Source organism: Giraffa tippelskirchi, chromosome 5 (assembly GCF_054371585.1).
Source record: "Giraffa tippelskirchi isolate mGirTip1 chromosome 5, T2T-mGirTip1v1.2.pri, whole genome shotgun sequence".
Classification (NCBI taxonomy): domain Eukaryota; kingdom Metazoa; phylum Chordata; class Mammalia; order Artiodactyla; family Giraffidae; genus Giraffa; species Giraffa tippelskirchi.
In genome coordinates this window covers 107,465,063-107,489,986 of record NC_137279.1, presented here as the reverse complement: position 1 = coordinate 107,489,986, position 24,924 = coordinate 107,465,063, and the positions used below count along the sequence as shown (strand labels likewise).

General features: G+C 45.7%; 1 protein-coding gene across 1 annotated transcript in view; it reads right to left on the bottom strand.

The window, feature by feature from the left end:
* Positions 1 to 2,077: 2,077 nt before the first annotated feature.
* Positions 2,078 to 24,924, bottom strand: part of NGF (nerve growth factor) — a 57,189-nt gene continuing 34,342 nt past the window's right edge. The window contains exons 2-3 of the mRNA XM_081493324.1: positions 10,825 to 10,948; positions 2,078 to 2,971 (exon numbers count right to left, since the gene is read on the bottom strand). Of these exons, the coding sequence (XP_081349450.1) occupies positions 2,234 to 2,959 (726 nt within the window). The 5' untranslated portion in view covers positions 2,960 to 2,971; positions 10,825 to 10,948 and the 3' untranslated portion in view covers positions 2,078 to 2,233. The remainder of the gene's footprint in view (positions 2,972 to 10,824; positions 10,949 to 24,924) is intronic.

Genomic DNA, 24,924 nt, shown 5'->3' with positions numbered 1-24,924 from the left:
TCAGGACCCACAAGGCCTGTCTGGCCCTCAGAGGAAGGCCACCGCCCCCCCCCCCCCAGGAACTGTTTGTAGGAGGGGCTGGGAAGGCCAAGGCCACTGGCATTAGAGCCCAGGAAAAAGCCACAGTCACAGGTCAGCAGGACGGCTGTCTCCCTGCAGCCTTTATCTGAGCAAGTATCTCAGCACAGAATGTTCTGGTTGGTGTTTCTTGTACATAAATCTTTATTCCAATTGCAGTAGCTTTGATAGGAAAAATAGGGTCCATTTCCTTATGCTTTCACCCTAATCAAATGTCTCTCATGCCAAAGCTCCCTATGTTTCTAATTTGCCCTGTTTGGATTGGGTTGAGGATGGCGGGCAGGCAGGGGAACAGGGAGAGTTACAGATGAATGGATACTACCATTTACTTTTCTTTTTTTTTTTTAATCAGCGGGGCAGTTTGGGCCTGTTACAAAAACTAGATCGGCTTTTTACCCTGGGGGGAAGGGGAAGGGTAGGAAAACAAAATTTTCATCCCTATGTAAGTGCTCTGTCTAAGCGAAAAAATTCTGTGCCTTCGGGGAAAAAACAAAACACAAAACAGACAAAAATGTTGCAGGGGAAAGTGGCACCTTGAGGATGGACAGAGCCCTGCTCCAGGCTGTACCTGGAGTCCCTGTCACCTCCAACTATCTCTAAGACTCTCCTGATACAGCCAGTGTGGATGAGCACACCCCCAGCTTAAACACACACACACACACACACACACAAAATCCAAAAAACCAAAGCAACACAGGAAACTACCCAGGGTGTTGGATTTCTTAGAGGCCCAGGGATCCTGATGCTGGTAAAGATGACACACCTTCCTCCTCTGCTTGTGCTCCCCATCATCAGACCCCCTGATCCCCTGTCTTTCTCTTCAAATGTCCTCTGTCAGGGAGGAACAGAGTTCTCCTTCCTTCTGGCTTGGCCCACCCCTCCTCCGCCTCTTACCCCACTGTTTGTATTGGTTCTCACTCATATTTGTCATCTTCTCCACAGGTCCCATGACCCCATCCACCTTTGGTCACTGGTGGAAGTCACCCAGGTAGGAATTAAAAAGTTCTTTTGGGTCTGGTCTCTGGCTCCTGTGGTTCTGGACTGATGCTGGGGCCACTGGAAGTTGCTGTGGGGCTGTGAATGGGTGGCAGGAGTGTTAGAGGTCGTCATGTTTTCTGGGAGAATGGAATCTTTCTGCAGGAAGCCACCGAGGGATAAATTGAGGGCCAGCCATTAGAACTAAGGCAATCTTAACATGTAACCAGATCTACCGTGACAGGCCTCCTGAGATTATTTTGTTACAACTCTTAAAGAGAGCTTTTCAGCCAAAAAAAAAAAAAAAAAAACAGCAGATCTTCCTCTCAAAAAAAGAGCCTGCCTCATTAGTCTTTGGTGAAAGTCTCCTCCTATCCATCTAGTGAGTCCTTCCAGGACCCAGCCTGGGCCCCTCTGTGGTGGGAGGTAGCTCTGTGCCCGGCAGGGATCTGCCTTCTGATGAGGCTCCATGAATTTCCCCAAATGAAGCAATCAAGGCTCAAGAATCTGGGCTGTGGGGCAGGTAATCCAAGGATTAGGTATCTTTGGCTCTGGAATGCAGAACAAAGTTGCAATCCAACAGACGTGCCTTCCTAATCATGCCCTGCTTAGGCTAATATCTGAACCCAGTTAGCTTTCCCTGAAGTGGCATGGCTGGCTGGGAGTGGCGGGTGGGTGAGGGTTACAGGTGTGTCTGAGAGAAAGAGTAAGGTGTCCCAGGTGGCACAGTGGTAAAGATCCGCCTACAATGGAGGAGATACAGGAGACGGGGTTTCAATCCCTGGATCGGAAAGATCCCCTCGAGGAGGGCATAGCAACTCACTCCAGTATTCTTGCCTGAGAAATCCCATGGACAGAGGAGCCTGGTGGGCTACAGTCCATGGGGTCACAAAGAGTCAGATATGACTGAGCACACACACACTGAGAGAAAGCCAGGGGGTACTGTGGACCCTCCTCCCTGCAGCCCCCGAACCATTGTGGATGGTCACCCTGGGCAGAATGACTGGAGGACCAGCACACAAACTGCTTCCAAAAATTTAATAAATAATGATTTTTTAAAACTGTATAAACTATAAATTACCATGCAGTCCTTATAATTTAAAATAATTTACAGGTTGAGGTAGGGAGGGGCGCAGGAGAGTGTAGAGGGGAGCAGGGAAGGGTTGGGGGCTGCTGCAGATCAGGCTCTCCGCCCAGTCTTCCTGCTGAGCACACACACGCAGGCCGTGTCGATCCGGATGAACCGCCAGGCGGCCTGCTTGCCGTCCATGGTCAGCGCCTTGACGAAGGTGTGGGTCGTGGTACAATACGAGTTCCAGTGCTTCGCATCGATGCCTCGGCACCCGCTGTCCACGGGGTTGGGGTCCCGGCACTTGGTCTCAAAAAAGTACTGTTTGAATACGCTGTTGTTGATGTTCACCTCTCCCAGCACCATCACCTCCTTGCCCTTGATGTCCGTGGCAGTTGTCTTGTCCCCCACCCACACGCTGACACTGTCGCACACCGAGAATTCACCTCGGTGAAAGACGGGGTGGGATGATGACCGCTTGCTCCTGTGAGTCCTGTTGAAGGAGGCCGCCCCACCCTCCTCGAAGTCTAGATCCTGAGTGTCTGCGGCCACAGGTGGGGGTTGGGTGCTGAACAGCACGCGAGGTGAACGCAGTCGCCGCTTTTTAAAAAGTTTGGGGTCCACAGTGATGTTGTGGGTCTGCCCTGCCACCCTGGCGGCTATCGGCCCAGCCGGGGCGCTGTGGGCTCTGCGGAGGACTGTGTCAAGGGAATGCTGAAGTTTAATCCAGTGGGCTTGAGGGATGGCGTGTCCAGCTGGGACATTGCTCTCAGTGTACGGTGCTGCCTGTATGCCGATCAAAAGAGCTGTGATCAGAGTGTAGAACAACATGGACATTACGCTATGCACCTGGAATGAAACAGAAATGAGGATTATTCCACGGGGTGCTGAGTGTTGGATGAGGGTGGTTTCTGGGTCCCTCAGAGTTGACCTTCCAAGAGGATGACAAGGAGGCTTTCCCTGGTGGCTAAGGGCAAGGTGACCCTGGAATTTCAAACTGGGACCCTTCTGAGAGTGAAAGGTGATGCTACAACTGTTACACTAGGATGACAAGCTTAACCAGGGCTGGCTCAGACAACCTGGGTGTCTGGGCACCTAATCGAAAAGGGGTGGGCTTTTCCAGGAAGGGATGGACAGAGTCCCAGAAATTCTGCCTAGTGGTGTGGTATGAACTTGGTAGTGCTGCTTAAAGAATCGTTTGAGTTCTCCACCTGCCAGTGAGGCAATAACCATGGGCAGGTGGTGTGTGTGCAGCAAAATGGTTTGGGGAGGATGAGTCTGACACCTCTCCCAGCGCTGTGCCCTTCCCAGTGGTTTGAATCCCTGGGGAGGCAGTGGGAAGGGCTGCTGGGGTTTTGTCTTGAAGCCTCAGCCTTGAACCCATCCTCTGCAGGCAGGAGCACCAGGTCAACTCTGAGATTTGTTGATTGAAAAATCCACAAACATGCCAATCCATGTCGGGCAAAAAACCCCAAAAAGTATATAGCTCTGGGACGTCTGAGCCAATCTATTCAGCCACCGGTGCATGCCTGTAAACATGGTATTGACAATGTTTTCTCTTTTCGGGAGTGATGTTTTTCAGCTTTTCAAATGCATTCACTTCAAGTTTCTTGTTAGCTTGTGACTTAGGTTAGGATTTATCATCTCCATTTCATATGCAAGGAAAGTGATCCATAGAAATGAACTAATAGGCTGACAAATACAAAAACTGGACCAGAAATAGAATCTAAACCTGACCCCTTACTAAGCCAGTTTACCCTTCCATCCTTCTTTCCTCCTCCACTTTCTCTTTCATTCTTAAGTGTGTCTTTTCAAAAATTATTTACTCTTAAGTGAGAATAGACCAAATAGCATAAATCATCTGTCCCTACTAGCAGTACAGGCCCCTCTTGAGCTCATGCCAGATGGGGCTCTGCACTTAACTGTACTGACTTGCCTACCAGCGACCACCCCCAAGGTAACCTGCTGTGAAACTAGCTCTGTTCTTGAGCTCACTTTTGGTGAGTCCTATGCACACTTGTAGATGTGTATCAGACGTCACCTCCTCTGGGGAGCTTCCCCAGATCTTCCTGGTAGGGTTAGAGGCACCTCCTAGACAGGGTGTTACACTTCCAATGCAGTCCCTCCCCATCTCTCTCCCCTAGATCATTCTGCTCTCTGCCCACTCTTCCAGCCTGGCATGGGTACCATCTCTTCCTTGAGACCTTCTCAGATCACCCAACCAATAGCCATCTCTCCCCATTCTCAACTTCAGAAGTGTGTGTGTGTTCTTTTCTACTAAATGAGTGTAACGAAAAGAACTCTGCACTGGATCTAGGGTTAGGAAAACTCATTTGGATTCCTAGTCCTGCTACTTGTTAGCAGAAGAAAGCCACTTAATCTTTCTGAGCTCTGATTTCCTCAATGATAAAAAAGCAGGCAATAAACACTATTTCAGGGCTTTTCTGGTGGCTCAGCAGTAAAGAATCCACCTGCAGTGCAGGAGACATGGGTCCATGGGTTTGATCTCTGGGTCAAGAAGATCCCCAGGAGAAGGAAATGGCAACCCACTCCACTATTCTTGCCTGGAAAAATTCCATGGACAGAGGAGCCTGACAGGCTACAGTCCATGGGGTTGCAAAGAGTTGGACATGACTTACCATCTAAACTACCACAAACACTATTTCACAGGGCTGTTGTTAGAATTAAATAGATGCTCATACACCTATTTAATTCTGAGTCATTCCAATGTCCTGTGATCAAGACTTTGTTTTCTTCAGTTATATTGCTGCTAATTCATTCTTGGAGCACACTCCATCCCACATCTTTTCATAGCACATAGTTTAACTTCTATCAGGCTTCTTTTCAAACCTAATGATTTGAGACTATCTCCCCACTAGTTGGGGCGAGCTGGAGGGCAGAGTTTGTCTCATCCACCTGCATGGCTAGTGGATGAGGTTTAATAGATTTACTTTTTGATGGAAACGTCATGAGAGGCATTGAAAATGAGAAAAATACAATCACAGGGTGTTCCTGTTGGGGGCTCCCCATCTGTTCTCTGTTTGATTATTGTTAAGCTAATTTTCAACTGTGTAATTCTTAGAAAAATGATATAAGTGTATGTGATTGTCCGGGGTGGGGTTGCGGTTATTTTATGTTCATGATTGTCTCTGTCTGCTGACCAATTTTGTAGCATTTCAGCAAATTCATTTCAATGTTCTTAAGTGTTTGTATTTACATGTCTATTCTTTGAATTCTCCTTGGAATTGGTCATAACATCTTACTGGTTCTCTCACCAGTTAATTTAATTGAATAAAAGTTGATACTTGTTCATGAAAAAATAAACAAACAAAAATATGCTTTTCCTACCCCTTTTTGCTCTAGTGATTTGTGCTTAACCCTATTACCTCTCCCTGTGTTGTGAATCATGGTTTACCTGTCTGTTTCCCTCAGAGCATTTTGGAAGTGGTGCCATCTGAGTTTCCTGGGGCCATGCGCAGTGCCTGGCATGTAGAAGGTCCTCAAACTCTACAAGGAGAGTGACTGAGAGAGTGAATGGGGATGTCCACAGCAGCTCACCATCTGCCTTCTTTCCACCATGATGCCTGGTTTCTTTTGGATGCTGTGCATATGACCGCATGCTGCATTCCTAATCTGTTTTAAAGTGATGCATTCTTCTTCTCGGTAATGTGCTTCTCTTCAGCTGCTAGACAGCTCTTTGGTGAGATACCAAGAATAAAACCACCAAATTCTTTTCTCTTTGGCTACTTCAAAAAATGTTTGTGTTTGCTCCAGTTCTCCAGCCAGCCATGCAGAGGAGGTAGTGACACATCTGGCTTTTTGACCGTCACTGGTTCTGCAGGCTAATGGTCTTGCAGATAAATGTCCAGCTGATTAGTCAGTTGGCTGCTAATTCAAGCCTTTGGCTTTTGCTCCCTTTCTTGTTTCATTTCTTTCTGCTTCTCAGAAACAGTATCTCTCATCAGGTAGACGAAGGGAGAAGAAATGAAATGGAAATTCATCCCTTCATATCCATATTAGTAACACTTAAGAGTTTGGATAGGGAAATGAGAAGACTACAATGTAGTCATCAAATGTATTCGATGATAATAAGGGACATACCGCTCCCTGTTTCCCATTACCAGAGGCTCCCACCTCATTCTACAGTCTCCCCTTTGCTGAGCTCACCCTCTTCTACAGAGTCAACTGAAATGTCTGTGCAGCTGATGCCCATGCCAGGATCTCTGGTCCAATTCCTCCTTTGAAAGCCAGTTCTGAACTTCTAGTTTCATGATAGGCAACTCCCCACGGGTGTCAACGTTTTAAAACCAAGCTGTCCAAGACAAGAACCTTCATTCTCATAGTCCCCACTAGGATCACCATCCTCTCCTTTCTCCTCTTTACTCAAAAGCAGCTGCCCGATTTTGGGCCACTTGATGATTGATGAAGGCAGTTTCACAGCTACTATCTCTTGTGAGCCTCTCCCCCCATCCTCCTAAACATGTTTCTCTGCATCTCTGTTTTCTATTCCTGGAACCACCATTTGCTTCATTTGCCAGCTCCAAGCCTCACTCCTCACTGGACTCTGCTTTTTCCTCTCTGCCTTTTATCCAGCCCGTTTTGTGTGTTTTAGTGTCATCTTTTGAAACTGTGCTTTTTGTCCTCACCTCTATGTTTCTGGTTCAGGTCATGCAACAGTCTCCCAACTTATGTCCTGGTTGCCTACCATCCCTGGTTGCTCCATTTAACTTCCTAAAGCATTACTCTGATCACATCACCATGCTCAGAAGATCCAGAGGTGAGCAGTTGTCTAGGGAGCCACTAGGACTGCTCAGCCTGGCAGACAGACCCTGCCTTCCATCTACTCCCTCCACATAGTTTGCATTCCTGGCAAACAGATCTCCTCACAGGATGTGCCAGCTCTGTGCTTCCCCACCGCTGCCCTCAGTTCAGACTCTTCTGTGCCAGGCATTCTCCCCTTTACCCCTCCCCCTCCACCAACCAGTGCCTTTTCTGCTCCCCACCTCTGCTGGTCAGAGTCCTTCCTGTTGGCTGTAAGAATCAACTTAAATGTCATGTCCATTGGGTAGCTTTTCCTGTTTTCAGAGAGACCAACTCTCTTCCTTCTTCATTAAGGAGAAGCATTTCCTTAAAATTCTCTTACAGCATTGTGTTCTACTCTTATCCTCCCTCCTAAAGGGCAAAGTCCCTGGAGGCAGAAATGCTTCCTGTTCATTTTTTCCTGTGCAGGTGACCTAACCCTCACAAGGAGCTCCACCTCTAAGAGTCTGAGTGTGTGAACAAGTCTCTTCCTTCTGTGTCCCTTCATTTCTACATCTGTTTCTGGTATCTTTCAACTCTGAGTGTAAGCAATTATAAAGTTTTCTGCTCTGCCTAGAACTCTGCTGGTTCTACTCAACTGACTACACAGAGTTTTAAAGTCTAATGCTGCTCCTCAATACACTGTCAAGGTAACCCGTGGTTGTGGTTGTCGTTTATTTGGTAAGTCACGTCCGACTCTTCTGCGACCCCGTAGACTGTATCCTGCTGGGCTCCTCTGTCCATAAGATTTCCCAGGCGAGGATACTGGAGTGGGTTGGCCATGTCCTTCTCTAGGGGATCCTCCCCACCCAGGGATCGAACCTGCCCCTCCTGCCCCTCCCGCGTTGGAAGGCGGATTCTTGACCATACGGCCACCTGGGGAGCCCCTCACCTGTCCTCACCGGGTGTATTTGAACACAGTGGAGATTTGCATCATGAAAAGATTGCTTCATTGTTTCATTAAGATTTTAAAATGTTGCAAATTTATCTCTCATTTGGGCCTTAGAGCAAAAGGATTTTTTTTTTTCTAAATTAACTTACTCATAACAGTATGCCCCTATAATCTTTTTAAAAAAAATCTTTTGTTTAAAAAGTAATGAGTAGATAAGAAAGAAAAGAAAAAATTAGTACGTATTTTATTCTAGTGATTTAAATTACAAGGTGCAGTTCACAAAAGAATATTCTCTCCTTGGTTGATTGTGAACCAGGGAGGAGTTTTATTTATTTATTTTTAAAAACAACCTTTGAAGCCTTACTTCTGAAGTGGTGACAGTCCTCACTGGGCTTTCACTAAGCAGAGACCTGTGAGTAGAATGATTACCTGGGGAAGATGCAATTAGGGGCTTGCAGGATGGAACATGTTCTGTTTAATGTGTGAATGTCTGTGTTTGTCCTGCTCCCACAAGAATGGAAGATAAATGACTAAGAGTTGGGGGGGACCTGCTGGGGGCTTTCTTCCATCTATTCAAGGGTCACCCAGCTTCCTTGCCCTCTCCTGGGCTGGAGGTACATTCTGTGGTTTTCCAGTCATTCACATACTCCAGTAATAAGAGAAATTTCCTGCACCAGGTGAGTGATTTCACATAGGTGTTCTCATCTGAATAGGTGGTGAAGCTGCTGGGCAGAGCTAAGTAACCGGTCCATCTCTGTGGCCAGGATGGCCAATGGCGCTGGAAGGCCCTGTGAGCGTGCCTTTGGATATGCCTTGTAGAGGGAGCGAGAGAATCCCTGCCTTGGCTGGAGGAGTGCTCAGAGGGAGCTGTTAGTGATTCTCAGACTAGCGATTATATCGGTGAACCAAGGTCACGAAATGCTAGCTGGAGAGGAAATCCTTGTGGCTGAGAAAATCCAGCCTCCTTCTCCATCTCATTCGCCACATTAGAGTGTGGGTCAAGAGTCATTTCGTGTTTTACACTTGGCCTCCACTCCAAATGTAAACTGACTGCTGTCTTCAGCTATAAAGACGGGGACACAGTCGGTTGTTGGGGCCTGCATGGAGTGAGAGAAGAATTCTAGGGCCCCTCAGCTTCCCAGGGAGAAATCCCTGAGGCTGCTGCAGAGAAAGGCACTGACAGTATAAAATCCAGCTCTTCTGCTAGCGTCTCCCAGCCAGAATTTATTATGGGGAAGCATGAACTGGAAGGCACGTCAGAGCTGATCAAGTCTAGAGGTTCAATGCATCAGAATCTGCATTGATTTTAGCCCCTGGAAGGCTTATGAAACTACGGACTGGAGGGCCCACTCCCAGAGTCTCTGATTCAGTAGGTTTGGGGTGGGGCCCAAAAACTTGCATTTCCCACAGCTTTTCTTGGAAGAAAAGCTATGACAAACCTAAACAGCATATTAAAAAGCAGAGGCATCCCTTTGCCGACAGAGGTCCATATAGTCAAAGCTATGGTTTTTCCAGTATTCACGCATGGAGGTGAGAACTGGACCATAAAGAAGGCTGAGTGCTGAATAATTGATGCTTATGAATTGTGGTGCTGGAGAAGAATATTGAGAGTCCCTTGGACACAAACCAGTCAATCCTAAAGGAAATTGACCCTGAATATTCATTGGAAGGACTGTTGCTGAAGCTAAAACTCCAATACTTTGGCCACCTGATGCAAAGAGCTGACTCATTGAAAAAGACTCTGATGCTGGGAAAGATTGAGGGGAAGAGGAGAAGGGGGTGGCAGAGGATGAGATGGTTGAATGGTATCAATGATTCAATGGACATGAGTTTGAGCAAACTCCTGGAGATAGTGAAGGACAGGGAAGCCTGGCGTGCTACAGTTCATGGGGTTGCAAAGAGTTGGACACGACTTAGTGACCTAACAACAACATCCTGTCCAATCCTCAAATCTTAGAGAGGAGAGAAATGGACCTCGGAGAGGCACGGTGACCTGGGGTTATGCAGCTAGTGAGTGGCAGGCTCTGCATGTGGGTACTTGGCATTGCTCTGCCTCAGCTCTTCTGGAGGCGAGAGGGCTGAGGCTGCACACACACTATTACTGATGGGTCCTGGGCCGCATTTATTCAGCCTCCAACATCAAAATGAAAATTCCATTCATCAGGCTGTAAGTTTTACCTTCCTGAAGCCATAAATCCAGATGCCAGGGAGTAATTAGATACTTAATTATTTTATCTGGTTTATCAGGTTTTCTCGACATCACGCAGGCTTGATCCAAAAGCGCTTAAAATGCCCATAACAGAAGTATGCGGTCAGAAACCACTAGCAGGTGCGGGCACCTGTGGATTTATTGTCTACTTCAGGGCAGAATGGAGACAGAATCTACTTGTCTGAATTCTTAGAGACATCTTAAAATGAATGAGGAGAGATTATAATTACATCGTATCAGTTTATTGGGCATAATTGTCTCATTACCCAGCACAACAATTCTGGCAGGTGGGTCTTATTCTTCCCATTTTATAGAGAAGGAAAATGAGACACAGTAAGAGTAAATAACTTGACCACGGGCAGAAGCCTGGTGGGAGTGGAACTCACCCTTGTTTCCAGACCTGGAGTTCTCCCTACCCTCCACTCCACAGGCAAGGGCATGAAGAGTGATCAGGGACCTTCAGTCTCCTAAGATCACTTGTTCAGACAGATCAAGAGCTGTGTGGAGGGTCTGACTGGTGCTGTCTGTCTATTGGAGGTCCTGGGTTCTGATCCTTTAGACAGGGGTGGCTCAGTCTCTAATCATGTCCCTGAAAACTGTGGGACTAGCCTGAAAGCAAGAGTGACATCCTCTCCAGACAGACTAGGAGGGCCACATGTGGGGCATCACTAGGAGCCACCAGCCCCTTCTGATTGACAGCTGGCACGGAAGTCCCATCCTCAGCTGCAGGCTTGTTTCCAGCTAGCCTGGCATCTCTAGAACTAGGAACCTTGGTGAGGCAGATGCCCTGCAGGTGCTTACCTTAGTGTGGCCAGGACAGAAAGCTGCTCCCTTGGAAAAGCCGTTATTGGGCCCAGACGCTGAGCTGAGCTTGGGTCCAGCATGCCATCCAGCCCCTTGGACTGCACAACCCCGGGCCAGGACTCTGTGGGAGGAGAGAGCTGGCGTTAGATGGGTGCTTCAGTACATTGTCTAGCAGATAGGTAGCTGTGCCCCAAGCAAGAGGATAAACCTCATTTTCCTGAGTGCTGGGACTCTGCCAGCACCAGAGCCAAAGAAGCCAGAGCTCAGCTACTGAAATTGCCAGGGGCCTGACCTTTCCCAGACCTGGGGCGGCACCCACCTCTCAGTCTGGTGCCAGAGCTCTTGGTATCTCCCTGGACACAGTCTATGGTTGATCTTATGCCCCGTTTAGGTGCTTCTAGTCCCACATCAGAGTCCGGTTCTAACAGGTCCCTAATCCAGCATCAAAATGGAATCCTTCTGTACATTATACACATAGATATAGCATACCCAACTCTGGACCAGTATACCTGAGGTAAATTATTCAGAAGATAAAGTCCTGACAATGAAGAACAAGGTGGTGCCTTGATGAAACTCCAGACCAAGTCATGGTGGAAAGCAAGACAACTTGACCACTTGATAGATAACAGAGAGCTCTTACGGAACTAGGATGACAATCTCAGAGATCAAAGTTTAGCAAAGACACATTTTAGGAATCAGGAGCTAGGGAGCTGGTACAATGAGAGAAAAAGTTCTATTCAGTTTTAGGTTGTAGTTCTTAGAAGCAATGGTAGGTTTCTATTCCCCCTTTACCCTTAAAAACCTTGTATACGTAGGCACTTCATTCATTCATTCAACAATATTTCCTGAGCACATATTTCTACTATGTACCAAATACTGTCTTAGGTGCTAGGGACCCAGCAGTGAATAAGATCAACAAGGTCTATACTCCATGGAGTTTACAGTCTTATATAAATAAACATAACATCTTATATTCTCTACATGCCCTGCAGGTAAGCAGGATATAATGATAGGGGGTGATGGGGGGGTGTAGTGAGGGGCCACTGAAGACAGGATACTCACTAGAAATGGTCTTCCATTCTAAAGAAATGATCTTCAAGTTGAGATCTGAAAGATGAGAAGGAATGGGGGAGACAGCATTTCAGGCAGAAGGAACAGCAAGTGCAAAGGTCCTGGGGTGTAGAAACAAGTCAAAGATGCTAAGCATGTAGGAAAGAGACCTAAGAAATGAGTTGGAGAAATAGAAGAATGTAGTGAGCAACTATGTGTGCAGGGGTGTAGTGAACAACTACGGTTTCACCCTATAATAGGCAGTGGGAAGGGAGCAGAAGGCTTTAAGCTGGAGGGTGACATGAGAGTTTTTACAAATGAGTGAGTGAACTATTAATGGCTACTGTGGAATTTTATTGTAGGTGGGGATAACTCCCCCCCAAAAAAGTTCCAAAATGACACCTTTATCTTTCCTCTCTAGATTATCTTTTCAACTCCTGAACCCCCCCTTTCCCAGCATGCCTTTTCCCAGTGTGGACCCCCTCCTCAGTCTTCCTGCAACACCCACTCTCAGCTTGTACTACCGAAGCAAAGGTCAGTGAAGCCGTCATGGCCCCCAAATCCCGGATCATGCAGAGGAGCTGGATGACAAGGTGGTAGAAAGGGCCTGGAGTGATTTTCCTGCTACTGGAAATTGTGAAATTAAGGACTGGGATGTTATCTTTTCTCTTTCTTACCCACTCTACTTAAAATATCCTTTTTCTTCAGAAGTACCAAAAATAGCTTTCAAACCTAAATTGGGGTTCAGGCCTAGAGATGAACACTTATTCAAATACTAAAATAGTTAGATTTTGTAGCAAAGACCTTGTTCACCCTGAATTAGGGTTGAACTGAACACAGGAAAGGGAGGACAGTAGGTCGTCCAGGGAGGAGGTGGGAATTCTGGGATCTGGTTCCATCACTCACGGGAACAGGATCTGATCGATCTGGTCCACAAACCCTTCAACTAGGTGTTTGGCCAAATCTGACTGGTCACCAGACTGGAAACTACAGAACTTTGTGCTGGCCCAAGTCGCCAAGGAACTTTAGGCATCTCTGATCTTTCTCCACAGATGAGGAACCAACAGGGATGCTAGCTAAGGTCCTTTCCAGCTCTGATTGCCCATGATTCTATGGGCACTAATATTTCCAGCCTGCATCCATACTGAGCATCTAAGGAATGCTTTTCTTCCTGTCCAAACACTGGGGTTCATTTATTTCATTAATTAAACACTAAACTTGCAGGCACTGCACCAGCCACTGTGCTAGGTAGTAGGGACACAAAGAAGAATGAGACATAAGCACAACGTCCAAGAGCAAAGAAGCTAGAGGTGAGGAAAGCAAATACATGAACGGCATTTAAAGCACAATGTGCTAAGTATGATAGATAATTCTGACATGGTGTGGGAAACATAGCAGAGGGAAGAATTAGTTTTATCTGGCCAGGTCATAGAGGAAGTAACATCTGAGCAGGGTTCTTAAGGATGAATAGGAGCACATCAGGGAAGAAGGGAAGAAAAGCTATCACAGAGCCCCGGAATTCCCACATGGCTTAGGAGGGGTTGTCGGGGAGGGTGAGAAGAGGATGTGGTGGTCTTATACAGCAATAGCAGGAACTTATGAGCTTGCAAAACTCATCGCTGTGGCCTACCTGCTGACTATACCTTCTAATGTGACACGAAAACCCCTACTTTAATCTAGGGAACAATCAGGGAAGTAACAGTGACTCTCTCTGAAAACATTCTATATATTCCACTATATGCCAGAGTGGCCTCCAATATAGCTGATTTGAAGGGGAGGGATGGTCAATCTAAATCAAACATTCCACAACTCCTAGGCAGAACTGCCTTCTTGGGGGATGGGCTGTAGATCAACCACAATAGCCCCCTTTGCCTGCCAGGGTCTCCTGCCAACCACATCTAGATGCCTGATTGCTACATTTGAGACCCTGTCTTGCATCTCCTTTGGTCTTCTCTTGTTCAGTATAGGTACAGGTAGTTTGCTACTGGAGACAATAATTTCCTGCCCAGAATACTGAAATACTAAGTGATTGTCATAGATATTATTGTCATTGTTTTTAGTCTCATGCTAGTGAAGGTTGGGGCTCTAAAATTAAATCTGATTTAAATATTACTGATTTCTAATGCAATGATATTAGGAACAAACAGCCCCAAATGCATATCTATTTTTAAAACCTTGTCTTTTCTCATGCAGTAATTACTTAATCAGAGAGCTTTTTCACTTTTAAAAATGCATGGAAATAAATCCCAGCTCATCTCAGGACCATGTTCTATTCCTTCTTCAGGGCATGAAGGAATACTACTGTAATCTGGTATTCCTTCTACTGCTACTGCTAAGTCACCTCAGTCATCTCCGACTCTGTGCGACCCCATAGATGGCAGCCCAGCAGGCTCCGCCGTCCCTGGGATTTCCCAGGAAAGAACACTGGAGTGGGTTGCCATTTCCTTCTCCAATGCATGAAAGTGAAAAGTGAAAGTGAAGTCACTCAGTTGTGTCCAACTCTTAGCGACCCCGTGGTCTGCAGCCTACCAGGCTCCTCCATCCATGGGATTTTCCAGGCAAGTTTAGACCAGGACATTGCTGGGTCTCAGGTATTCCTTCTAGACCAGAATAATACTGGGTCTCAGGCTTTAAAGCAGTGTTTCTCAAAGTGGGTCTACCATAATGCTAGCAATATCTCAGAATTTCTTAGAAATGTATATGCTTAGGCTCTACCATAGGCCTAGCCATGCTTAGTGAAACCCAGCAGATCTGAATTTTAATGCCTACTGCTGATACTGATGCATACATAAGTTTGAGAAGCACTTTTTTGGAGGGTTCCACTCTGGACCCCCTCCAACTGCAACCTCCCCCTGGGGTGAGGGAACCAAGGCTAAGAGAGAGTGACAACCAGAGTCAGAGTACTTCTGCGGGCTGCCTGCTTGACCATAACTTTCCATATCACAATTAACATTATGTCTAGATCATACCTCAGAACCCAAGATCAACCAGCCTTGAGTCAGCTGGAGCTAAAGGTTCTTCTGAAGACCCCTTGAAGTTGAGCATGTTTGTATGGCCCTCTCTGTTGACACTTGTCTCAGCCTCCCTTTCACTCTCATAAGGTCTCAATGATATTTTGGTCAGTTTTGAAATATATATTTTGTAAAGCTTCCAAGGTGACCCCAAGGAAAAGTCAGGGCTGAGAATCATGGCTGCACAGGATGAATGGGAAACTTGACACTGGCTTTGATGAGCTAGCAATGAAGAAAAATGATCAAGAAATGAACATATCTCAGAAAATATAAAGTGCAGGTATGGTCACACGATAGGCAACAAGAGTGTGTCAGCATATTAGCTCCCAGACTCTTGAGGGGATGTTGTCCCTGTCTCCCCTTCCCACACTCCATCCCCAGAATTATCTAGGTATAATTGACATTTGTGAATTTTGAAAGTTTTTTTTTAACTCCTTGCACGCCACTTAAAATGTTCTTTGATGGTGGAGCTACGATTAGCTTATTATCAAGCCCAAGGACTATTTGCTGACATTTTTAATATGCAAAATTGGAGAATGCTTGACCAAAAAGACTTCTTAGAGCACTCATCCTTCACAGGTGCTGGGACCCAATGGCTAGTCCTAAGACCAGCTTACATCACATCAAAATGCTAGAGTAGATGGCATGAGCTGCAGCCCCCTCCCTCCTGGATTCCACCTGCTGGAGTTCTGTGAGCTGGGAAAACTCACTAGGGAGGCTGGGCAGCAAGAACATGTTGCTGAGGGCATAATAATAACTGTTGGTGCTGTCACTGTGGTTTTCATTGCTGTAACTGTTCCCCTTAATTCTTCCCTCTCTCTGTTAGTTCTCACTCTGAGCCTATGCACAAAGAAAATCTGAAATCTTTTACATTGAAAGTCTCTTTCCCTAATTTTTAGCCTAATCAGACATTTTTTAGTATGGAATATGACTGCGAGGTTTGCTGACTGGGAGCTCTTTCTTTGGGGAAAAAAATTCAGTTTTGGCCGTTTTGAGATGATTTGACGTGTTTTAACTATTTAGTGGTTTTGGCACAAGTGATAGGAAAATAGTGCATCTGGCAACAGGACTTAGGAAGATATTCAGGTTCAGCAAAACCGCTATTCCTTTTTTTGACTGAAAGTTTCAATGCTGACAATTCTGAAATGTCTTGCCACATTTCTCTAAAAGAGAAATGGTCCTATGGCTCTTTTGGAGATTCTCAGATAAATTACAAACTCTTCCTAGCAGTTCCCCAGAGAGGCAGCTCAAAGAAGACCATCATGTTGTTGACCTTGAGGTTCAGAATCAATTAGCATTTACTACAATTGTGTGTGGCCTTCTGGGGTGTGTGGTGGGACACAGTTGTCATGGTATTTGCCTGACTGGATCTGTGAGCTGTGGATTCACAAACTATGCAATATCAGTGCCATAGAGAGGTTTTCATAACGTGAGTAATCACAATGACACGAATGTGGTAGAAGGTAAGACATCTAAACACACAGCAGCCTTCCATAACAGAGCTGAAGCCAATACATTTTTACAAGAATGTGCTACTAAATAACAGTTCTTATAGTGTAGCCCATCAGCTTAGTAATACTAATGATATATCTATGATCTACATTTGAGTGCCAAAAACAATCCAATAGTTTTTCATACTTTTCTACAACCCTAAGAAAATATCTCCTCAGTTCCAACTGGCTGATTCTTAAACCACAAGAAAAAGATCCATTTCAGTTCTGTGCTGGGCTTTTCCTGGCTATTGTTTGCATACTTGGGACTAAGAGCAGGCAGAAGTATTAGGGAAAAGGGGGAACTCTAGGGTTGGTTGGAATCAAGGTTTACATCCAATAATATCAGTGCCTACCAAGGCCTCCAGCCTACTCTAGATCGAGATGGGGATTCCACCTGGGATGGAATACATGAATGAAAACAAAACGCTGCCAGTGAGAGCTAACTGGCATCCAAGCTCTTTATTCCATTTGCTTTGTCAGATTAAATATCCTCAGCTCTTCTTAAGCTAGCCTTTTCCTCTCAGTGTGTGGTATGTTTTCCAAGCAACAGGTCAAGCAATGTTACAATACATAAGTCTATAATGCAGTTCAGATGTAACTTCAGAAATTAAGACCAGCTAAACATCCACAGCCCTGAAAAAGACCTGGGGAAAATCCTGACTAAACAGACACACAGTGTTCTAGGACTTTACAAAAGGCAGGCAATTCATCCTTCCATGAAAGAGGGATAAGGGACAAGCTGTGGGACTTGAATGTAAAAATCCCTGTAGAAGGCCACCCTTAGTCATTAAAGAGTCCATGAGATGTTGCTGTTGTTTAGTCGCTAAGTCATGTCTGACTCTTTTGTGACCCCATGGACTGTAGCCTGCCAGGCTCCTCTGTTCATGGGATTTCCCAGGCAAGAATACTGGAGTGGGTTGCCATTTCTTTCTCCAGGGGATCTTTCCGACCCAGAAATTGAACATGCATCTCCGGTGTCTCCTGCATTGGTAGGAGGATTCTTTGCCATTGAGCCATCTGGCTATTTCTATTTGAGCAGCTGGACTTCAAATTCACTGCAAAAACGATTGCACCCCAAACACCCTGCTTCCAAGAAAACATGGATCAGAGGCAGCCAGCACATTCTGGGGATACCGAGTCCCAAGGACACATCAGATGCCATCCCACTCCATACCCCCTCGAGGGAGCGAGTGACAGCTCCCTCGCTCTTCTGTGCTGACATTTCCTGGCTTGTCTGCTGACTTCACACTCAGAAAATCTGACTCAAGGCATGAAAGAGATAACGCAGCCCAGCTTTGCCCAGGCATGCAGCACATGCAAATCCTAGGTAACCCGAGGCTAAGATAAGAGCTGGAAATGAAAAATTTATTTCCATGTGTGTGTTTGCCAGGAGGCTTTGGGCTGTTTTAGCTACTTCCTGTGTATGTCTTTAAGGATCCCAGCCCCAACTGGGCACTTATTATACAGATCATATATGCCTGATGGGGACTGTTGGAATGTCAATGGGCTGGTTAACTGTTGTTTAGTCGCTCAGCTGTGTTCAACCCTTTGAGACCCCATGCGCTGTAGCCTGTGAGGCTCTTCTGTCTTTGAAAACTTCCAGGCAAGAATACTGGAGTGGGTTGCCATTTCTTCCTCTGAGGGATTTTCCCAACCCACGGATCAAACCCGTGTCTCCTGCACTGGTAGGATTCTTTACCATTAAGCCACCAGGGAATTCCTGGCTAATTGTAATAAGGGGATGACAGGCATTAAAAATCCCTTTAAGGAGTTTCATCTAGTTCCTTCATTTCCTCAGGAGGAAAGATCAGGGGAGATGAAAACCTGCTGTCCCCCTAAAGTCACTTGATTCTCCTACAATTATATTTCACAACATTCTCAGTCTTCTAGTGTTTCTTCTTTTAGGCTTCATTTGACCATGACATTATGAACAAAAGCAAAACATTGTACTGAGAAAATTTACTCCAGAGCTAACAAGGGACCCACAGAGTGCATCATCTCCAGGGCCCAGAGCACTGTAGGTAATTAGGAATTCCAAAGATGAAGGCAGACAGTTTTCCCTGTTCTATCACTGCACACACACACACACACACACACACACACAGAGAGAGAGAGAGAGAGAAACCAGGCACTCAGTCACTCAAGAGGCAAGTTTAGATGTTTAAGGTTCAAAGAAATAGAAACTATTTATTTTAGGATCTCAATTGTTATTTCACAGAATTATAAGCTGTTAGAGCTGTAAAGAGAATGACTCTGCAGGTCCCTTGATGGCCGAATTAACCAAGGCCCTGAGGCCTGGGCCCGGTTATATTTCAGCCTCACCACTTATCAGCTGTATGACCTTTAGCAAGTGACTTAGCCTCTCTTTGCCTCAGTGTCTCCTCTCAAAGGTCAGAATTGAATTGTTGAGAGGCTTAAAAGAAATAAGCATTTAGCCCAGGGCCTGGCACCTAGCTGGTGCTGCATAAATGCTAGCTCTTCTCCATTGAAGACATTCAGCTATAATCTGGCAGTGGGTTACTGGCGGGCTGGGTGCAGAATAGAAAGTGATGCCCCCCGTCCATCCCATGCCCTTGTCTGGCTGTCTCCAGCAGGAAGAAATCCTGTTTATGTTACAGTCGTTGTTTATATCCCAATCTTTTTGGAATGGCTGGCCAGGCACAGGCTCAGTGGCCTCGTCTGAGCAAGTGCGGGAACACGGTCTGCAGCTGCAGGATGATTATCTGCACTCATTTGCTGACAAAGATGCTGAGTAACAAGCTAAATACATTTGTTTTCGAAATGATCCATCTTTTTCAGCCTTGTCACAGAGGAAGGAAGCTACTCCAGCTATGACTAAAACTTGCCAGGCCCTGTAGAGTTCATAGAGTCTTTGCCTATGGTGATTGCTGCCTTACAGGAAAAGTAGATCACAAGAAGAATATCAACACAAAGGTATCTTCATGGTCTAATTTATGCTCACTTATCCAGGGACTGGGGACAGAGTTTGACATCTTCTGGATCATTAACTTCTTGAGATCTTAGGTGTTTTTCTCTCCATGGGGCTGTCTCAGAGTAGGCCCTTGTGTGTGTGTGTTAGTCGCTCAGTCGTGTCTGACTCCCTGTGACCCCGTGGACTGTAGCCTGCCAGGCTCCTCTGTCCATGCGATTTTCCAGGCAAGAATACTAGGGTGAGTAGCCATTCCCTTCTCCAGGGGATCTTTCCGACCCAGGGATCGAACTCACGTCTCCTGAATTGCAGGCAGATTCTTTACCATCTGAGCCACCAGGGAAGCCCCAGGCCCTTAAAGAATGTTTATGGGACAGAATTGAAAATTCTTCCCCCAGGTGCACCAGACTATTCATTTTTTTATATTATATTGATTAATAACAAGAGGTCCCAATTTATTTTCCTGGATTACTGGGTGAGTCCCCGCTGTCATGTTGACAATGTGGTGTTTTATTTAGGAAGGAGAATGCCCCATGGCTAGGCTAACAGGTGCATTGCTAAGGCACCAACTGTCTTACCTCTGAGCAAAGCCTCATTCCACCTTCATTACCAATACTAAAAAACACACAAGTGTCGGGAAAAACAAACTCCTTATTTCCGGCTTGCTTATTTTTCTTGTCCAGAATTTCTTTGGAGAAAGCTATGCTCCGGTCCAGCCATTGATTCTCTTATGCAATCTACTGGAATGGCAATCACCTCATTGTTTAGTTACAACCCACTAAAAGATGAAAAAAAGAAAGAAAAAAGCAGAGCACACACATACAGAATGAGGGTGGAGGCCGCATGATGATAATGAAAACCATTTGTTAGCATTTCACTCCTTTCTTTGTGAATCAGCTGAATTCCTGGCACCACGCCTCTGTCTGTGAAAGGGAGCTGCACCTCCAAGGCCTTCCAGGGACTCATGCCACCATGTCCTGTCTAGAGTGTCACCCTTTGTCCCCAGGCAGGTGCTTGACTGGCGGCCCCAGCTCCCTCTGGGCCACAGCCATCAAGCCTGGCTCTGGTCCTCACCTTCAATCCTGGGACACCTACCCATCCAGTGTGACTGTGCACGGCCTCGGTGACCTCTAAGCTCTGCCTGAACCAGTTGTGGTCCACTTTGCATACAAAGGGCTCTCCTCTTTACCTGCAGTATCCACCCATCTGTGTCCAGGATTGCAGCCTCAACTTTCTTTTTAATTATTTCTACTTATCTTTCTCTCCACAGACCTGATTTCCCTATTCCCAAAATAAAGACTGAAACATTTTTAAGGATAAAAACCAAAAATAAATAAAAATGAAAAAAATAATAAAACAAACAAAAAGCTTTCAATAAGCAAAACGTCCCAAAATTTACAGCCACTAGAATAGTATATGTGCTTCCCTGGTGGCCCAGTGGTAAAGAATCCACCTGCCAATGCAGAAGAAAGGAGTTCCATCCCTGGGCCAGGAAGAGCCCCTAAAGAAGAAAACAGCAACCCACTCCAGTAATCTTGCCTGGGAAATCCTATGGACAGATGAGACTGGCGGGCTATAGTCCATGGGGTACAAAGAGTCAGACATGACTTATTGACTAAACAACAACAACAGAACAGTAGTCTGCTTAAGCATCTTTGTTTTGCTGGCATTGTCCCCAAGAAAGGAAGCATCTTGAAATACGTACATTGTAGTTACAGGCAGAACCCAGCACCAAATGCTCTGTGCGTTTGTGCTCATGAAGGCCTAGTACCTAAGCGTCCCATGGCTCTCTGCCCACCTTTCAAATAGATCAGAGCATTTATACAAGTCAGGTCCCTTTTTCAGATCCATAGAGCACAGCAGCATCATTTCCAACCATTACCACCACCGCTACCTCCACCACCATGACTGTCACTTCCACCACCATTGCCACCATCGCCATCACCACCAGGATCTTCTTCATCTCCATGACCACCACCATCCAATCATCACTACCATCATTCCCTCAATACTTCCTCACTGCCACCAGCCTATCATTCACCCATCACCACCACCAGCATCACCACTGCCATCATTTTACCATCACCACTATCACCCCCACTATCAATACTACCGTCACCATTACCACCACAAGGATTAAATAACTTTCTGGAGTCAGGCAGGGAAGTCTGATCAATGTTTCTCAAGGCTTCTTCTTGCTGAGCCAGAAGAGGGCAAGTTGGGGGTCATTTAGTCCCTTGCAAGTAGTTAAGTGAGCTATTTATGTTTCATATAACTCCCAACTGAGTGGTGAACGGAGCTGGGTCTAGAAATCAATATTCCTGCTTTCCGTCTATGTATTCCATCAGACTATTTCCCAGCACCCATTCTGGAAGTTGTTTTTTTCTCTCTCCTGAGTTTTGTTATTGTTGTTAACTTTGTATTTCTAATAATATCAAATCCCTTATGAGTATACAGTGGAAATGACAAATAGATTTAAGGGACTAGACCTGATAGACAGAGTGCCTGATGAACTATGGACAGAGGTTCGTGACATTGTACAGGAGACAGGGATCAAGAAAATCCCCATGGAAAAGAAATGCAAAAAAGCAAAATGGCTGTCTGAGGAGGCATTACAGACAGCTGGGAAGAAAACAGAAGCAAAAAGCAAAGGAGAAAAGGAAAGATATTCCCATCTGAATGCAGAGTTCCAAAGAATAGCAAGGAGAGATAAGAAAGCCTTCCTCAGCGATCAGTGCAAAGAAATAGAGGAAAACAACAGATTGGGAAAGACTAGAGATCTCTTCAAGAAAATTAGAGATACCAAAGGAATATTTCATGCAAAGACAGGCTCGATAAAGGACAGAAATGGTATGGACCTAACAGAAGCAGAAGATATTAAGAAGAGGTGGCAAGAATACACAGAAGAACTGTACAAAAAAGATCTGCACGATCCAGATAATCACGATGGTGTGATCACTCACCTAGAGCCAGACATCCTGGAATGTGAAGTCAAGTGGGCCTTAGAAAGCATCACTACAAACAAAGCTAGTGGAGGTGATGGAATTCCAGTTGAGCTATTTCAAATCCTCAAAGGTGATGCTGTGAAAGTGCTGCACTCAATATGCCAGCAAATTTGGAAAACTCAGCAGTGGCCGCAGGACAGGAAAAGGTCAGTTTTCGTTCCAATCCCAAAGAAAGGCAATGCCAAAGAATGCTCAAACTACCACACAATTGCACTCATCTCACATGCTAGTAAAGTAATGCTCAAAATTCTCCAAGCCAGGCTTCAGCAATACGTGAACCGTGAACTTCCAGATGTTCAAGCTGATTTTAGAAAAGGCAGAGGAACCAGAGATCAAATTGCCAATATCCACTGGATCATCGAAAAAGCAAGAGAGTTCCAGAAAAACATCTATTTCTGCTTTATTGACTATGCCAAAGCCTTTGACTGTGTGGATCACAAGAAACTGGAAAATTCTGAAAGAGATGGGAATACCAGACCATCTGACCTGTCTCTTGAAAAACCTGTATGCAGGTCAGGAAACAACAGTTAGAACTGGACATGGAACAGCAGACTGGTTCCAAATAGGAAAAGGAGTACGTCAAGGCTGTATATTGTCACCCTGCTTATTTAACTTATATGCAGAGTACATCATGAGAAACGCTGGGCTGGAAGAAACACAAGCTGGAATCAAGATTGCCAGGAGAAATATCAATAACCTCAGATATGCAGATGACACCACCCTTATGGCAGAAAGTGAAGAAGAACTAAAGAGCCTCTTGATGAAGGTGAAAGAGGAGAGTGAAAAAGTTGGCTTAAAGCTTAGCGTTCAGAAAACTAAGATCATGGCATCTGGTCCCATCACTTCATGGGAAATAGATGGGGAAACAGTGTCAGACTTTATTTTTTGGGGTTCCAGAATCACTGCTGATGGTGACTGCAGCCATGAAATTAAAAGATGCTTACTCCTTGGAAGGAAGGTTATGGCCAACCTAGATAGCATATTTAAAAGCAGAGACTTTGCTTTGCCAACAAAGGTCCATCTAGTCAAGGTTATGGTTTTTTCAGTGGTCATGTATGGTTGTGAGAGTTGGACGGTGAAGAAAGCTGAGCGCCGAAGAATTGATGCTTTTGAACTGTGATGTTGGAGAAGACTCTTGAGAGTCCCTTGGACTGCAAGGAGATCCAATCAGTCCATCCTAAAAGAGATCAATCCTGGGTGTTCATTGGAAGGTCTGATGTTGAAGCTGAAACTCCAATACTTTGGCCACGTCACACGAAGGGTTGACTCATTAGAAAAGACCCTAATGCTGGGTAGGATTGGGGGTGGGAGGAGAAGGGGACGACAGAGGATGAGATGGTTGGATGGCATCACCGAATCGATGGACATGGGTTTGGGTGGACTCCGGGAGTTGGTGATGGACAGAGAGGCCTGGCATGCTGCAATTCATGGGGTCGCAAAGTGTCGGACACGACTGTGCGACTGAACTGAACTGAACTGATGACATTAGTTTAGACCTTGATAAAATTCTCTCAAAATAGGAGTATCTACAACTATGAAGGACATTGTAAATAAACACATGTATACTTCCAAAGGTAAAGAAGGAATTATGTGCCTTGTCTTCCAAAATGAGGCCTGTTCTTCCATTTGCCTGTGCAGTGTTTGAGGATCAGTGCACTACTGTTAGGAGAAGGAAATAGCAACCCACTCCAGTATTCTTGCTTGGAGAATCCCAGGGACGGCGGAGCCTGGTGGGCTGTTGTCTATGGGGTCGCACAGAGTCAGACACGACTGAAGTGACTTAACAGCAGCAGCAGCAGCACTACTGTTGCCAACCATCTTTGAGCTTTTCTATTTGTTCACAGTCTGAAGGCAAGTGGGATTTGTGTTTAGGCCCCTGCAGGAGGGAGAGCTCCCCCGACCCCTCGCCTCAGCCTCCAGGAGGTACTCCTCAGGCTAGTGTGACTCTACGCACTGACTGGCTCCCGCTTGAAAGATGGGGGGAGTTCCCTAGGAGTTAAAGGCCAGCCTGAGGTGGCTCTCTCGTGGCCCCTCTGCACCAGCAGGAGAAGGGTCACCAGGTCCCAGAAGAGGGCTGGCTCCCTGGCACTCTTCTTCCTCCAGACATTTGTTTAGACTCCAGAAGTTTGAGTTTAGGCTTATGGGGAAAAGAGTGTCTGGTAGGATAGAACCCCCCCTCCCCCAGCCAAAACCCCTAGGCATCTCCCTTAGGCTGCCTGAGAGGCGCCAAAAAGAATGGGATTACCTACCAATATTTTAGGTGTAAGATTAAATGTAATGTAATATGATGCATTAAAATATAAATACTTCAGACTTCCCTGATGACCCAGTGGTTAAGACTCTATACTCTCAATGCAGGAGGCCTGGGTTTGATCCCTGTTCAGGGAACTAGATCCTCCATGCCACAGCTAAGAGTTTTCATGCTGCAACTGAAGATGCTGCATACCACAGCTAAGACCCAGCGAAACCATATATATATGTACTTTGCTAGCATAAACCTTGGGCTGAAAGTGAATACAACTACTACCACTAATAATAAGTAACATTGATTATGCATTATGTGCCAGACATTCTACTAACGGCTTTCTAGAGATTACCTTTTAAAGTAC